Here is a 17,991-nt window from a genome sequence, read left to right on the forward strand (position 1 = left end):
TTCGAATTACGAATATCCAAAATTCTATTAGTTTTAATATTACTGTTTTCACGTTTCCGTTCGCATTATGACGATTTTCTACCGCTTTAATTTCATGTACATATTTGTTTGTTTGTAAATATGTTAAATACATTGTTTTATTTCAAATTGTGCGCCGTATTATAATGATATTTCATTAGGTTATGGGTACCAGACCCGTTAAACTGTGCCTATTTGAGATAATACGCCAATCGAGATGTATTTCATTCCCAACTTTATCTGAATTTGTATTTTTGAAAGTTCATGTGCGGTTGTATTATTTGAAAATTAGATCGCAGTTGTTCGCTGTTGATATCTAATTGTGCGTTATCACTTGACATACAGATTGTGGATTGCAGTTGTGAGCTATTGATATCCATATTCGCCTAATTGTCATCATGGATTATATCATGGGTATAAAGCCACTGTCCGATTCCAGTGATTGGCTGTTCTGGAAGGATAGATTACAGGAAAATTTATCGCGCGAAATTCACCGCGCGAAACTCACCGCGCAAAATTCATTGCGCGAAACTCATTGCAGGGTAAAATTAATCGCGAGGGAAAATTCATTGCGGAGGAAAATTCACCTTTGTACTAAATTGATCGCGAGGGAAAATTCATCGTGGAGGAAAATTCACCGTTGTACTAAATTGATTGCGAGGGAAAATTCATTGCAGAGGAAAATTTAGTGTTGCACTAAATTGACTGCGAGGGAAAATTAATTGCAGAGGAAAATTCACCGCTGCACTAAATTGACCACGAGGGAAAATTCATTGCGGAAGAAAATTTATTGTGGGGGAAAATTCATCGTAGTATAACGTATATCTTGGGCAACAAATGCAAAGTTTGTGTAATCTAATGAATAATAGAACTGTCCTCCACTTCCAACAACTCTAAGTGAGATTTCTTTTCCACCTGATTTAATTGAGACAGCTAAAGGTGATCGTTTTTTGCTGCATGACTCCGGTAAAGATGACTCAGAGAGACTGTTAATGTTTGGCACCCATCAAATTTCATGTTAACAAAGTTGTAGAGAATTAAATTTCCAATTGACATAATGTCAATGTCATTAGTTTTTTTTCTAGAATGCTTAGTTTTTGAGTTTTTCTCAAACAACTAAAATTTCATTATAATGTGCAAATTAATTTTTCTGAAAAGTAATCAATTTAAAATTTTTATGTGTATGTATAATATGAAAACTCAAGTATACATCTATTTGTATGTTGAACTTGAAAAAAGAACTCCCATCTTACGAATCAAAAAAAAAAACTGGCATTGAATTGGACTAATTCGCGAATGGTAAATGAATGTAGCCCTCGAATAAATTTTGAAAATTTAGCCCAGCAGTGGCGAAATGGTTAAATTCGAATCCCCTGACAGTGAATTTTCCTCCGCGATGAGTTTTCTTCCGCAATGAATTTTCCCTCGCAATCAATTTAGTACAACGGTGAATTTTCCTCCGCAATGAATTTTCCCTCGCGATCAATTTAGTATAACGGTGAATTTTCCTCCGCGATGAATTTTCCCTTGCAATCAATTTAGTACAAAGGTGAATTTTCCTCCACAATGAATTTTCCCTCGCGATTAATTTTACCCTGCAATGAGTTTCGCGCGATGAATTTCGCGCAATGAATTTTCCTGTTACCGGAAGGATAAAGTGCTCGACATACTCGCCTTGTTTATTGCTGTGGACATTGTTGAGGGTAAATCAACCTGTCTGGAAGAACCAAAATTGATGGATAAAGCTGATGCCACAGCTGAAATTCAAAAGTTGATTGCAACATGGCAAAAATCTTCACACCAAGCGAAGATAATTACAGTTGGCCCTGCTTATTATGGTTGCATTCGTCTGAGGCAAATTGATTTTATTAAGCGGGTGATTTTATAAAGCGAACTTTTGAAAAAACACAATTTTCACATAAAAAAATTTACAATGTACTGCACATGCATACTAAAAAGATGGATTAAAATTATAATAGGTACTTACTCCAGATTCACGATTTAGGTACATAACATATCTATTTTTCAAATCAAATGTTTAGACCTTTTTCCCTTTATCATCACTTGAGAGAAAGTTGTTAGAAATCAAAACTAGTAAATAAGAGAATAATAAGTGAAAAATTCCAAAATTTTTGATTTAAAGTATGAAAAAACAAGCCATTTTCCCAAAAACACCTCAATATTTTCACAAAATGATTTTGCTAAGCAGGGAGTTTGATTACATTAAACAAGTGATTTTCTGTGTAATTAGGTAGAAAAAATCGGGACCAAGCCATTTGATTGCATTAAACCAGTGATTTTATTAAGCGGATCCATAATAAGCGGGGCCAACTGTATTTCACAAACCGTTTCCCAAGAGCTACACAGTCGCATCGCTGGTAGGCTCTCCGCACGTGAAGCATGGTTAGTGCTTACAAAGGAATTCGACTATAAGGCAGAAGATCAATTATTCCGTGAATGCCTGAATTTCTTCAGTACCAAGTGGAATGATATCAAAGATGCGCCCTCTGTTGTTGCGCGAATTAAAAACCAGCATCGAGAATTTCAAGCTGGTCTAGAAAATCGCAAAATTGAGACAGTTGACTATTGGAAATATTATTAGTTTCAAAAGTTTTACACATCCTTCCAAGTCGTTTAGAAGCTTTCAAATCTAGCTACCTTCTTCTAAAGTTGCAGGCTGATAAGTCACTAAGTGATCTATCCAATTCACTTATCATGCACGAGTGTAATGTCTCACTGATACATAGTTCGTCATTGTCATCTTCATCTTCATCTGAAGCTATGTTCGCTAAACCTGGTCAGAAGAGTGGTTTGAAATTTGTCGTGAAAACGTCTGGTGATCAATGCATTGGAAATCATCAGAGAAACAACCAAGTGTGTAAATACTGTTCCGGGAAAGGGCACTGGCTCAAAAAGTGCTCGCAGTGGATCAACAATGGTAAATCACCCTTTCCTGCTTGCGCTAATGATACTTCTGGTTGCTCGCCACAAGTAAATACTTACTTCTAGTTGTTCACTGAAAGTATTCGATGCCGATTCAGAACCTAAAAGCGCTCTACTCGCCGATTGTGAGCAACTGAATCTGGTTACGTCTTCATCGGATCAATCTTGGTTGATTAATAACGGTGCAACAAAGCACAAACATCAATGGTGACTTTGTAATATTTTTCTATTTGAATATCCAAAATTCTATTCGTTTTAATATTACCATTTTCACGTTTCCGTTCGCATTATGGCAATATTCTACCACTTTAATTTTGTGTACATATTTGTTTGTTTGCAAATATGTTAAATATACATCGTTTTATTTCGAATTGTGCATCGTATTATAATGATATTTCATTAGGTTATGGGTACCAGATGAGTTACACTGTGCCTATTCGAGATAATACGCTAATCAAGATGTATTTTGTTCGTAACTTTATCTGAATTTGTATTCGAAGGTTCAATTTTTGTTTCCAACTTTCCTTCCATTTGTTCAAACCACATTCGAATAATTAGCCAGAAAATGTGTGTCCGGAGAGAGGGGTGTGTGTTTAAGGTAAAAAATTGAGAAAATGTGGTGGAAAAAGCATAATAAACTGATAAAACCAGTCCTGATCAAGCATCATTCAATGAACCAGGGATGAAAAGCCTTAAAATGAAACTTCAGCTTTTGGCTTATGGCTTGAAATTTCAAAATTGAAACTTTTGGCTTTAGCTTTTGGCTATCTCAATTTTTAAGGCTTGCTTTAGCCAGACTTTCGGCTTCCAATGGCTTTTCCTTATATTTTCAATTTAACAGCTTTCAGCTATATTTCATTAAGCTTTTAGCTTTTAACTTTTGGCTTTAAGCTTTTGACTTTAAACTTTTAGCTGATACACCATCAATTTACAACAAAATGGAATTAAAAATTAGATCAGGTACATTGATTTCATAATTAGTGGTAGTGGAGAATATTCATTGCTAGAATTATTTTCCTTTTTTTTTTCATTTCACTAAATCGCATTAAAATAAAATTGAATGAAATTTTTTCATTTTTTTGTTTCTTCTGAATTTAGAGAATTCAATTCTGCAAAAAAGCCTTTGAAAAAAGCCAAAAGAATGAAACTTTTGGCTAGCTTTCGGCTTAGAAAAAATGAAACTTGCAAACTTTTAGCTTTTGGCCAAGTGCGAAAATCTGCTCGGCTTTCAGCTTTCGGCTTTAAGCTTTCGGCTAGCTTTTCATCCCTGCAATGAACACATACGTAATTTTGTTATTTTCACCGGATCCTCTGTTTTTGCCCATTTCAACTCAATTTTTGGCGACTTCAGCACTTGACAGGAAAATGACCTTAATCATGGTCAAATTCCTAATTTTTTCCCACCAACTTGAGTCAAGCTGCGATTTTTTCTATCAGTTTCGGTAATTTTTTTTTATTAAACAGGTAGTTTGAAGCTCGTTAACGCTCTGCAGTGTGCCAGGAGACAATAGGAAAAATGGCAACCAATAACGTATATCTAGTTAGGGGACTTATGCTTGCTCATTTTTTTCAGACATCGACAATAATATTGCCAGTAAATACACTTACTCGTACTCTGTTTCTAGAGCACTTGTTTGTATTATTAGATAAAAAATATCAAACTCGTAAAATACAATGCGATGGGTTTATTATATCTCTGTAAACATTTGCAGCTTGCTACGTACAATTGAATTGACGGTGTAACAATACGACGAGTACGTACACGTAATACGACGTACATCTGCGAAAACCTCGCGTCACCGTCGTCTCTCTTCACCTCTTTTTATCTCATTCGGTTTTCCGAGTTTATTCGGGGAAGTATGAAATCGTAGGCGGTGGAATGCCCACGCTGATTTAAGCGTACTAAGAATACCTCCTTCCTTAAGCCCATAGGTTTAGGTACTCGCAAACGTGTATCTTAGATAAATAAAATATGTATTTATAGTACGCACTGTACAGCGCCGTCCTTTACAGGTAGATTCATCCACGTAAACGTACCCATACCTAACGTGGTACCACCTACAATACTTACCACATATTGTTATACCATCTTCACCAGCATAACAAACCTAACCTAAAGTTTATCTCGACGAATGCAAAACGATGATAAAATTTGTAGCGAAGAAAGCAGGCACGCTATAGTCGAGCAGATAATCCGTCAAGTACACGCATATAGTGCCACATACGAGAATTATTCTGTTTACAGTACGTTGAGAGAAGAGTGGGAAGATATCAAAGGATAACCTATTTTAGAGTTTGGGTCACCTTTTTGACAGGTAGGTTTAAAATTGAACTTGAAAACGGACGAAGACGTTCATTTAAGGAAAAAAGACGAGAGGAGGTCACCAATTTAATAGAGCGCTGGTTACGAATATCGACAGGTTTTTTTTGATATGAGAATAAATCAAAATCAGGGATCATTTTCAAAAATACTTCATTCAAATTAGAACTGTTCTACATAATCCATTTTCAAGAAAAAAAAATCTTCGTTCAATCCCAAAATGTTGACTCTCTTGTAAGGAGCCCCCTCCCCAATTTGGAAAAAATAAAAAAGAACAGAAATTGGTATCAGTAGAAATTTTTTGGAAATTTTTCAATGAGCAGAATCTTTATTAAATAAACACATTTTCAAGAAAAACCCTCCCTTGGCCCTTAAAATGATGTTGGTTCCTTCGTATAAAGCTCCCAAAGTTGAAAAATACGAGTATCAAAAAAAATGTCAAATTGATGTTTGCAGCTAAAGGTTATTTGAAAATTTTTCATCTCTGAGCAGCATCCATCATTTTTATACCCCTTTCCCTCGCCCTCCCACCACAACCTCAAAAAGAATTCATTTTCACTTTAACTGTTTAAAAATCCTCTATTTGTGCAGAAAGTCCTTTTTTTAGCTAAACTTGCTCATATTTTTTCTACAAATTTGACCCAAGTCAAAAACTATCAAAAAACCTCAATTTTTGGCCAAATAATCAAGACATGTTCATTATTGTCAAAATTGTCAAAAAGTGTCCATTTTTGATAAAATTGTCAAGGGGGGCGAATTTGCAAAAATTGTCCAACTGTCCTGTGTTCCTGCCAAAATCGAAAAAAACGATTGATTCTGCCAAAATTGTCAAATAGAGTCAATTTTTGGCGAGGAGTTGACGAAAAGTTGTAATGTTTTTTCGTCACCATTCTCAGGAAGTAATTTTTTGATAAAATAGCAGTAATTTTTACCAAAATTGATCAGAAATTTTCAACCTAAAAATGAAAATTTTTGCACTTCTCAGATATTTTACCAATGTGAAGACAAACATGTGAAAAAAATCCCCCCCCCCCTAACGAAAAAGGAATTCAACAATAAGGGCGATTGATTTAATCGCTTCAATACGAACCCTTTTCGTACTCTATTTATTTTCGAATAAAAACAATAACAAAAACTTTTGAATCTTCAAGATAACAAACCTAGCAGCCGAATATTATCGAGATCGCGAACTTTAAATATAACAAAAACATAGCCAAATATAATTAATAACCGCGAATCCGCGACACTCCCGACGAAAAAAAAAAAAAAAAAAAAAACGAATTTTTAAATTTAAAATAATAAGTATAAACGAGAAAAATTACGATGTTTCCAAGGGATACAATTTGTTAATGGGACGGGTAAGTTTAGAATTTTTAGTTTCAACGATTGCTGATCTAACATTACTGTCTGAGCTAACATTAACATTAATTACTTTACCAACTTTCCACTCTCCTCTAGGACAAAATTTTTTATCACCTTCGATTAATACGATATCTCCTACTTTAGGAACTAAATCTACTACATTTTTCTTTTGTTTTATACTAATATTACGTTCGCGAAGACTAGTTAAATATTGGAATTTCCAAACGTTCCAAAATTGATTAATAATATTGTTAGATCTTTTCCATAAATTTACGATTACATCGCGTTTAATATTTTTAACATTATCGATATCCGGAATAAAATCGAATTTGCTATTCATCAAATCATTAGGTGTTAATACATTACTATCATTTTCACCGACATAAACGATAGGACGCGAATTAATTACAGAAGTTACTTCGTACAACACGGTTCTTAATTGATTTTCTGTTATTATACAATTAAAAATTGTTTTCTTTAGCGACATTTTCACTATACCGATTAACCTTTCGTAAAAACCGCCATGCCACGGGGCATATTCAGGTAACAGTTTCCATTCTATCGAATTATTTTTACAAAAATCTATTACATCATTATCAGAAATTATTTGTTTCCAAAGATTTTCAAAAACTGATTTAGTTATTTTAAATTGCGGCGCGTTGTCACTTATTACAAATTTTGGAATTGTGCGTAATGCTATAAAATTACGAAAAGCGAGTAGGAATTCTTGAGTGGTCATATTCTCTAAAAGTTCTAAGTGAATCGCACGCGTAATCATACAAACAAAAATACTAACAAATACTTTTTTCTGGACTGAGTTATCACTGACGTATAAAGGACCAAATGTGTCGATACCACAACAGGAAAACGGACTGCTTTGATTTACACGAAATTCAGGTAACGGAGGAATTGCAGGATATTTATATGGACCACCATCGTAGTATTTGCAGTTAGCACATTTTTTTAGAACGTAGTACACCGTCGATCTGCCTTTTGGAATCCAGAAATTTTTTCTCAATTCAGAGAGAGTATGCGAAACGCCAACATGATAGTTATCGATATGAATTTTTTCAATTAATAAGTGAGTGAAGTATTCTTTCTCAGGTAGAAGTATTGGAAACTTTGCATTATCGTCGAGACATGATTCAACCAGGCGTCCATGACAACGTATAATATTTTGAGAATCACGTTTTAAACCAAGCGGATTAGGTTGCGAAATATCAGGATAATTTTTGTTTTGGATATACATAATCCACTGGTTGAAAGCTTCTTCGGTTTTCTGAACAATATTATTCGGATTGACATTTTTCATGTAGCTTAACGTTGCATCAAGTAGATAGTTGAGGGTTTTAAATTGAGTACAATCGATTTTAAAAGGAGGCTGAATTACAGCTGTATTATTGGAGATAAGTACTGGTTCTGGTTCAGGTTCAGGTTCGGATTCAAATTGTAAATTCATTGCCTTTGGCCAAGCAACTTCCATCTCTTTCAACCATGTGGGGCCTTCCCACCAGAACGAATTCAAATCTTGCACTTCTGCACCGCGACTGGCTATATCAGCAGGATTTTCAGCAGATGGAACGTAGCGATAATTGAACGATTTATCAATTTTCTTCACAATTCTTTCTACAAATTTGGGCAAAACTTTTTTCGAACATAACCATGATAATACACATTTGGAATCAGACCATACATAAATATTTTTGATATTAACATCAGAAAATTCATTCTTAACGAAATTCACGATTTGACTACCGATATATAAAGCTAACAATTCTAACTTCGGAATAGTTAAATTATTGCGAGGAGCAAGACGAGATTTAGCAAAAACGAGACGAGTTAAATTATTTTTCTTAACGTAAACGGTTGCAGCATAAGCTTTTTGAGACGCGTCAACAAAACAATGTAAATCAAAATCATTACAAGCATTACCGCCACGAAATATGTACCGATCTATTTCTACATTCGAAATACAATTCAAGTTATTTAATAATTCTTTCCACGACTTTTGATCTTTCTCATCTAAAACATCATCCCAATCTAAGTTTTTGCCCCATAAATATCGAATAAATAATTTAGCTGGTAAAACAACAGGACACAAAAAACCTAATGGATCAAAAATCGAGGATACCTTTTTTACAACTTCACGTTTTGTAATAATAATAGCCGAATTAGCGAGTTTATGATTAATCACGAAAGTATCATTTTTAACATTCCATTTTAACCCTAAAATACTAATTTCAGATACATCTAAACGATCTTCCGGTTTTAAAACATTTTTAAGTTCATTACAATTCGTAACCCAATTACATAAATTCATCGAAGCATCATTAAAACAAGATTTTGAAAAATTATAAAGATCAATAGCTTCATCTACCGAATCGACACTCAAGATAAGATTATCCACATAAAAACTTCTTAGTAATAGCGGAACGAACTTCGAATCATATTGATTTAAATGAAAAATTATTGTTAAAGTTAACAAAAACGGACTAGCGATAACACCGAACGGAATTTTAGTAAATCGAAATATAATCAAATTATCGAAGGTCAGCGGTTTTTTAAAATCTTTTATCCAAATAAATCTAACGAAATCGCGATCACGTAATTTCAAACCGATTTGCAAAAATGCTTTTTCAATATCAGAAGTTAATACAAAACATCTCAACATTAAGCGCAAAATCAAACCGCATAACGTTTCCAAAAGAACACGACCACGAAAAATACAATCGTTTAAGCTTTTATCGTTTTTTCGAGATTTTGCAGAACCATCATAAACAACTCGTAAACTGGTACTTTTACCTGGTGTCAGAACTTCGTGATGCGGAAGATAATGAACTAAATCTTCTTTATCGTTGATAGATTCGTCGACTCGTTCGATAATACCTTGAGACTCTTGGTATTTGATCACTTTGTCATATTCGTCGAATAATTCTTTGTTCTTTTCGAATTTTCTCATCTGAGATTTCAAACGACCGTAGGCGAGCCCTTTGTTCGATTTTAAATCAGGAGGGTACTCTTTCCAGGGCCAAGCTACTTCATAACGATTATCTATCAATTCTATATTATCATAAAAACTTTTTACCGCAAGTTCATCGCCGATATCCTCCACTGAGGTTGAATCATCTATCCCAATCGCATCTAATTTCCATAGGTTTTCTACCATTTCAATCTCGGAGAAGAAAACTGGAGTTTCGTGGCTTTTATCGATTCGACCAACAACAAGCCATCCGAATTTCGAATTGATTAACGAAGTTGAATCATCAATAATTACTTTTTCCATGACCATAAAATCGAACATGTAGTCATTTCCAATCAGGAGTTCAGGTACAAGATTTTTATCAACTTCAGCGAGCTTGAATTTCTCGAATCTGGAATCTAACTTAATATCGTGGTGATTTATTCGATTAATAATTTTAGGTATCGTATTTGCAGTGATTTTTATTTTTTCACCATCATTTGTAAAAATATCTAAACTAACGACCTTGGTTGAAATTTCTCTAGGAGCTTCGGAACAAATCGTAGAAATTCTAATCGTTTCATAATGAAGAGGCTTCAATTTTAATTTATCGGCCAACCTTGTAGTAATGTACGATCTTCTTGAACCGCTATCCAAAATTGAGGTAACTTTCTGAACACGACTTTCATTACCAACGTTGATTGTGGCTGCTAACAGGTTACCTTCTTGATCTTTCATTAGTAAAGATTCAGTTGGTTCAGGATTACTAACTTCTTTCGAAAATAATTTAATACATAAACTACGATGATGACTATGACGTTTTTTACAATGTACACATGGTTTGTTTACCGTACAGTCTTTAGCGAGATGACCAGGATTCAAACAAATGATGCAACGACCATTTAATTTCTTTCTTCTGTCTTCCAATGTCGTTATTTTGCTGCATTCATCGGAATAATGTGACGTTTCACCGCAATAGATACATTTTTTACTTGGTTTTCTATCACCAGTTATCAAGCTCTCTGTAGTACCTTTGAAAAAATATTTTTTATTAGAATTATTATCGGATGACTCACTCCAATTAGTACCACAATACTGCTCTTGTTTCCATATCAATTCGCCAACTTTCTGCCTCAATTCGGATAAATCGTTACTTGCAACATCCAAATCGGCTTTCATAATTATATCAAACGGAAACTTCTTCATAATCATCGAATACAGTATGGTGTTGTTTTGAATATTTTCACCTACACCTTCTAAAGCATGTAAATTCGATTCAATATTATCGTAAGTATTTCGCAAATTTTTAGTCCATTTGTTACTTTTTGGAATTTTCGTTAAATTATCGTATAATAAATCAATTAATTTCTTTTTATTACCAAACTTCTTTTTTACCATTTCGTATGCGATTGGATAGTTTGCAGCAGTGGTACCCATACCTTTCAACAATAATTCAGCTTCGCCTACCAGGTTATTTCTCAAGTACGTAAATTTATCAGTTGCTTCTGAATCAGTATTATGTACAGCTGAGTTGAACGAAGACCAAAACGATTCGAATTCAAGTAGATTACCACCATATTTCTTCAACTCCAACTTTGGTAACTTAATCGTAGCTTTTGAAGAAGAACAACAACTACCGCTACCACCAGATTCAGTTGTACACTGTCTTTTAAAACCTGGAACTGCACTGCTATTAGAGAATTTTTCGATACTGTTTTCTAATTTACCTTTAATGGCGATGTAGTCATCTTCGAATTTTTCTATGAAAGGGTCCAGATCCGGAACTTCGAAGTTGTCAAATTCGTCAAGTAAAGCAAGATAATTTTTATATATATCTTCGACCATTGTCAATTTCACTTTAACTTCGTTAAAATCTGCCGTCGCCAGCTTTTCACTTACGTATGACATACTTCTAGTCAGTGAAGAACGAAGTCTGGACTTTCGGGTGGATAACACTTTTAGCTTTTCTGCATTTTCGCTGGTTTCCGGCATTTTTGGAATTTACCAACGAATTCGGAGGACGAAACGAACGATTATTTAGGATCAGCCTGCTACCATAACGAAAAAGGAATTCAACAATAAGGGCGATTGATTTAATCGCTTCAATACGAACCCTTTTCGTACTCTATTTATTTTCGAATAAAAACAATAACAAAAACTTTTGAATCTTCAAGATAACAAACCTAGCAGCCGAATATTATCGAGATCGCGAACTTTAAATATAACAAAAACATAGCCAAATATAATTAATAACCGCGAATCCGCGACACCCCCCCCCCCGATTTGTTAACGAATTGACGAGAAACACCATTTTGACAATGTACTTATTGGTGCATTCAAAAATGTGTTTGGCAGATTTTATCTGGGTATGGTCAAGAAAAGTTTGCATGTACAGCATTATTCGCAAGATTATTCAACTATACGAGTATTCATTGTACAAGTATTTACTACTTTTTTTTTATCATAATTGAACTTTTTAAACATTATCTTTCTTGAAATTCTTAAACTTGAAAATTTCGCTTTCAAGTTGTATTTTTTTAATTTTTGAAAATTGAAAGGCCCACCGCAGCCCGAATTTTTCAAAAATGAAGGGTTGGGATCAGAAGAAATTTCCATTATTTTTGCTGTGTAGTTAAGGTCTACTCTAATGTACACCCCTGTCCCCTATGGACGCCTATTACCTAGCCCTTTGCTTTAGGAAACCAACTCGGTTGATCGTAAATTAAAATATTATAAATTCCCCTCACCATCTACCCCACCATAGCCTTTGCTGCGGGATTTACGCGGCTTTTTATTTTCATTTTCATCTTTTTTTTTCGGTTTTGTTTTTCTGTTTTCAACGTACTACACAACTGCCTAATGGCGGGGCGCAGCGTGGCGCGGTGCGGTTCGGGGCCAAGATAAAACGTAGCTTTGGTAAAACGTCTATTTTATAATCCATTGTTGAGAAATCGGCGAAACAGACTTTTGGAAACGCTCCAACCGTAAGATTTATTACTACTCCATAGCAGCATAGTACACTAGAAAACCGTACTGCGTGCGGATTTGACCGCGAACCGCGCCTCCGCCTTTGCCTGCTGCTGGCTGCTGGCGCTTTTTCCCAAAAACCATAGTACACCGCGTATATCTCCACTTGGTCGTGTACAAAAGCGCCACGCCGCCGCTCACCAGCATCGCTTCGTGTACCATTTGCCATCGTACGTACGTACGTATATAGCGTGGCTTTTTTCCCAACCCCCCTCACCCCTCTTCGCGCCTCGTCGGCGTCCCATCTTGCCACGATGCCAACCCCTCGACTCCCTTTTGCAATCGCTCTCGCTTTCTCGCAGCTCCCGACGTGCTGGCTAAAAACGATATTTCTCGCGAAACGATACCAAAGTGCTGAGGCGCAGATGAAACACGGTGCCTCAATTAAAACGCGATTATCGACTTTGAAAATCGCACGTTGCCGACGTCCCTGTCGCGGTTTAACCCCGCCACCATTATGAAAGATCTCTCTGAACACGTCTTCTTATGGCTGCGAAGTGAAACGTAATAGGTATTCTGAGTTCAGGCAGGTGCAAATGCTCGAAATACGGATAAAATTTGATGAAATTCGAGAAAAAATTAGCGAAATGGACGAATATTGTCAGAACGTTACGATGGGGGCCTCAGAGTGCTCCTTTCTGCTCATTGGTTTCCAGACCTTCGTGCCACTAACACGATTAATGAAATTATTTGAATTTTTCAATCGGGATGTGATTTAATCAGTGGGTGTGTACTGTATTTATTTATGGTGGAAAATTTTTTTCTTTTTTTTGCTCCTACCCCTTGAAGTTGTCACCTTGGGTGAAAAAATCACATCATGAAATTTTCAGTCCCCTCGGCGAAAAATAAGTGATCTTGGTAATCCCCTCCTCAACTTTGCAAAATATGAAAAAAACGGAATATTAGAGGCAATTTTTCAAGTTGTGAACTTTCTAATTCCAACATCTCAGTCAAGTCTTATTCTTAGTTAGGTAAGATCAACAAAAAACATGTCCTAAAACCGCCGGTAACCCAAATTTCAAACGTTTAAGTTCGTTTTTGGATTTTTGAAGGGTTTGTGAACATTTATAAAAACTGTTTTCAGGGCAATTTTCAAACATCTTCGTGAAATATGTATAAATTATATTATTTTTTTTTCAAGCAAAATGTACCATTGCGAGAAATTTCTTTCTGTTCAACTCCCACACATGAACAATCTTGTAGTAATTTCAGGCCTTTTTGGAGCATCTAGCGAATTATTGATTTTTTCAAGAAATTTTAAATCGCTCTGGAACAGCTTTAGTCAGTGTTGTTGGGCACCCTTTGACCGATTCATTTAACAACAGACCATATCCTTTTTCACTGTCCTCTTTATGAAACATCCAGAAAACGTCTACATCTGCCTAAAACTAGAGAAGAACTCTTTTCAAATAACATATCTCGTAAACTTATAAAATTCCTACAAGATATCAATGTATACCATTTACTTTACTGTATCCTTACTTTAAGTTATTAAGTCACTTAAACACCAAAACAAGATCATTCAACCTTCTCCATTGGGGAGAAGCTGGGCATCAAAAAACCTCCATCAAACTACATACCAATGGGACCATATGTAGACAGACACATCTTGGAGGATGTAAACCGACAAATAATATTCCTAAGGACCATCTTCCCCTCAACTCCCAGAAAGAGTAGCACTGAGCTCTCCACTTCCGTGGTGTACCAGCACTGGGAATAAGCCTTCAAAGGAGGCTGAACCCAGGAGGATAATCTCAACAGCCCAGAGACAGTTGCTCACTCAAGGAGGCCTGGATCATCCATACTCCCTGATATTCAGGGACCATGTCTACATACCTGCTATGCAATACCTGGTGCTTCGTGGAATCCAAGAGCGCTTCTACGCCCCAGTCAGTGCTGCCAGTGTGGGGGATCTTCTCCCATACAAACAATATCTTGACATGCACGAACCAACACCTCGTGATGTTGAGACCAGACTCATCTCCTCTGCTGCAGAAGTAGGTAATGAGGAGAAGAAGCTTAGGAAATATAGCTTCAACAGCGGTCGAGTCCAACGGCCTACTCACCCTGGAGGAAGCCAACGAAAAAAATATTTCTACAAGGACCCTCCTTTGCAGTGGCACACTGTGTCAGCCAAGACCTCAAAATGTCTGCTGGGATAGCGAGGGACTTCATCCGCTACTTTGGAGGTAGAGAGATGCTGCTGACCCACCCACACAATGTGGGGGAAGTGGCAACTCTAAAGCGTAAAATCAAATAAATAGTGAGCCAGGGTCACTATATAATATTCTGCATCATCACAAAAATCGATACTATGACAAACCAACATATAAGGACTTTTCCCTTAGCATCCAAAATCTTGCCAGGGAATGTACCAGAAGAAAAATCAAAAAACTCGCTATCCCACTGATTGGATGTGGGCTGGACCAGCTTGACTGGGGCCAGGTATAGTCAATCATCATGAGAGAGTTCAGAGAGATACTATCAACATCAAGGTATGTAACTGGACCTCTGTAAATAGACCATATAACAGTGTAATAAATTAGCAAATATTCTCCCCAAATATAACTCATTTAATTTAATCTATATAGTACAATGTATGTATATTGTAGCACTACCCTAAGCTGAAGGATGGAAGAAACCTATGGTATGTGTCCATCCTCAGCATTCAAAATTATTCCAACTTTATCCACTATGTAAGGTGGGACCGAGTGTTTCCACTTTCACACATAAGAAATAACCCATACAACAATTGTCGACGTCGACATTTACATCAACTACGTTTTTTTCCAACATGATGATGGAAAAGTGACCAATAAGTTATTTAATAGGAATCTTCTGTTCATAAAGAAACCAGGTTAATGAGAATTTTTGTAATTTTCTCATTATTTCTGATACCTCAACATGCGATGTCGACATGTTGATGTGAAATTTGATGCTCAAAATTTACATCCACAACTATGTCAACCAATTTTTCAGAATTAAAATTTCTGTTTCAGTGTTTGAAAGTTCAGTAAACATTTGAAAAGATGATCTTTGTTTGAAGGGAGAAAAATCGTTTAATGGTCTTGATAAAATTATTCACTTTTCCATAGTTTGGAGTAGTCGATGTTATGTTGATGTGAAAGTCGATCGGACACTAACACCGACCAAATTTTCAAAGATTCCTCAAATTTGAAAAATTAAGTTGATATTAACATTGACATGTTGTCGACATTAAAATGTATTAGTTTAGTACTCTTAGATAACCTATTGCACCTTTCAGTATAAAGAGTTTAATGTTCAGCTACACTAAATATTATAGACTTTCTGTCTGTACTTCTCGGAGGTGGTTTCTGCGTCAATGCTGCTTTCGCTTTCAGCATGAGCAATGGCCACCTAAGTGTGTAGGAGAAAATGATTTTTGGAAAAAAAATTCAATTTTAAAACTAAAATTTAACAATTTTGGGTAGCTGGAGGTCGACGTAAATTTCGATGCCAATGTTGATCCATCCGTACCCGCCACATTTGGACTGCACATGTCGATGTAAATTTCGACCCTGTTCGAAGCCAATTGTCGACATAAATGCTGATCAACATTGGTTGACAATTACATCAACAATTGGCTCGACACAGAGTCGAAATTCACATCGACATGTGGCATCCAAAAGTGACAGATGTGGATGGGTCGACATTCACATCGAAATTAGCATGGTCATTGTTGTACGGGAATATCCTTTTGGACAATCCTGCTCTAGGTGATCTCTTTCTGAGGTAGTTAAGGGTACACTGTACAGTGGTGCCCTGAGACCTCCTAGGGCCTACCCTTAAATGAAAGAACAGTTGGGGGTCGCTCCAAATCCGCGGAAGGGAGGAATGGGCAACATCCTAGGGTGACCACTCCCTCAACCCCGAAGTGGTGGGAGTGATGCTGGGATACTGCCTAGGAGCTCCACCGGGCCTTTGGCCTGGTGCTGGGGGGGGGGGGGGGTGTCAGCAGTCCCAACCAAAAGTGAGGCTTCCCCACTCACCGCCACTCCAGGATCACTGGGTGGCCGAACCGTCCCCTCCCCCTCCTAGTTTTAAGCAAAATTGAAACACTCTCAATCTTGGCTTAGTTTAAGTTGTACATAGTTTTTATAGCTAAATTTTAGTATTAAGTTTGTTATTTAGTATTAGAATTTACATCACCCTCCCCTTAAACTTAAGATTGTACTGGTATTATTCCTGCGGAAGGGGCGGGGCCTGATGTAAATAATATTCAAATTAAACCCTTTTTTTAAAAAAAAAAATATAAAAAAATGTTGTCGATAGTGACTTTAAACTAAATACATACGAGTAAATGGATAAATAAATAAAAATAAATAAAAATTTGCCGTTTTATTCCACAAAATCGATAATCCCCCCTCTCCCAAATAACTTTCTTCAGCCAACTGGGAGTCAGTTGGGAAGTTCGTGAGATGCCTTAATTGAGAATTTCTGGTCCTCTGCCCTCCTCCTTCTCCAATAAGGAAGCACTCGCCACGATTTTGAAGGATAGGTAAAATCCACTGAATTTTGAATACACCAGATTAAATCTGCTCATTATTTTTCTTGTACCAACAAATTTTTTAAAAATTCAAGTTGTTCCAATAATCATTATAAAAAAAACTTCATCAAAAACACCATTAAATCATTGAAGGAGAGAGGGGGCTCGTCATTGTAAGTATGCGAGTGAAAAATTTGCATCAACATAAATCAGTAATGACCAAAAACAACCAATTTTAAAATTTCCTACATAAAATACAAATTTTGGCCATTCTAGGGGGTCAGCTTGGTTTTCAAGGGAGTGAGCTATAATAATCGCCATGAGGGTTTATTGTTCTCAAAAGGGACTTTTTAGAGATGATAGAACTTGGAATTTTTAAATTTTACAGCGAAATTTGTGTGTATTTTTTCACATTTTTGAAAATTGAGAAGCCCTGCACCGCAGCCAGAATTTTTTGAAAATGGAATAAATGAAAAATAGGGAATTATTTTCCGACTAGAGGTCATTACTTTGGAGATTTCGAGGGAGAAAAATCCCAACTTCGAAAATAAGGGCCATGCACCCAAATGTAGGTACATGGGTACGATAAGGAGGCAGCTCAACAGTCTATTTATATATTTAATATACGTTTGCGTGGAGGGTCTACCGAGTATAGTGAGTATGGGTCGCTGGGTCGAGGACTATGGGTACGGGTATTACGCGTGTCGGCGAAATAATCGTCTCGTAATTTAGTCCAAGTACCGAAGATCGCATAGATTGTTAGGTATACTCTATACTCGTAGTACACGAAGGACGTGGCGATGGCGATGGCGTTTCGGTTATTAGCCGGACTCGCCGCGAGCACGTAATGCACAC

At 36.3% G+C, this 17,991-nt stretch overlaps 2 protein-coding genes across 2 annotated transcripts; both read right to left on the bottom strand.

The window, feature by feature from the left end:
- Positions 1–6,560: 6,560 nt before the first annotated feature.
- LOC135847123 (uncharacterized) lies at positions 6,561–10,340 on the bottom strand. Its single transcript, XM_065366554.1, has 2 exons — positions 9,446–10,340; positions 6,561–8,269 (listed from the first exon to the last, which is right to left on the bottom strand). Exons 1-2 carry the CDS (start codon positions 10,338–10,340, stop codon positions 6,600–6,602), a joined length of 2,565 nt encoding a protein of 854 aa, XP_065222626.1. The 3' UTR covers positions 6,561–6,599.
- LOC135846981 (uncharacterized) lies at positions 10,340–11,510 on the bottom strand. Its single transcript, XM_065366359.1, has 3 exons — positions 10,679–11,510; positions 10,452–10,633; positions 10,340–10,375 (listed from the first exon to the last, which is right to left on the bottom strand). The coding sequence occupies exons 1-3, from the start codon at positions 11,508–11,510 to the stop codon at positions 10,340–10,342; spliced, it is 1,050 nt and encodes a 349-aa protein (XP_065222431.1).
- Positions 11,511–17,991: the final 6,481 nt, after the last annotated feature.

The sequence above is a fragment of the Planococcus citri genome, chromosome 5, assembly GCF_950023065.1.
Source record: "Planococcus citri chromosome 5, ihPlaCitr1.1, whole genome shotgun sequence".
NCBI classification, from domain to species: domain Eukaryota; kingdom Metazoa; phylum Arthropoda; class Insecta; order Hemiptera; family Pseudococcidae; genus Planococcus; species Planococcus citri.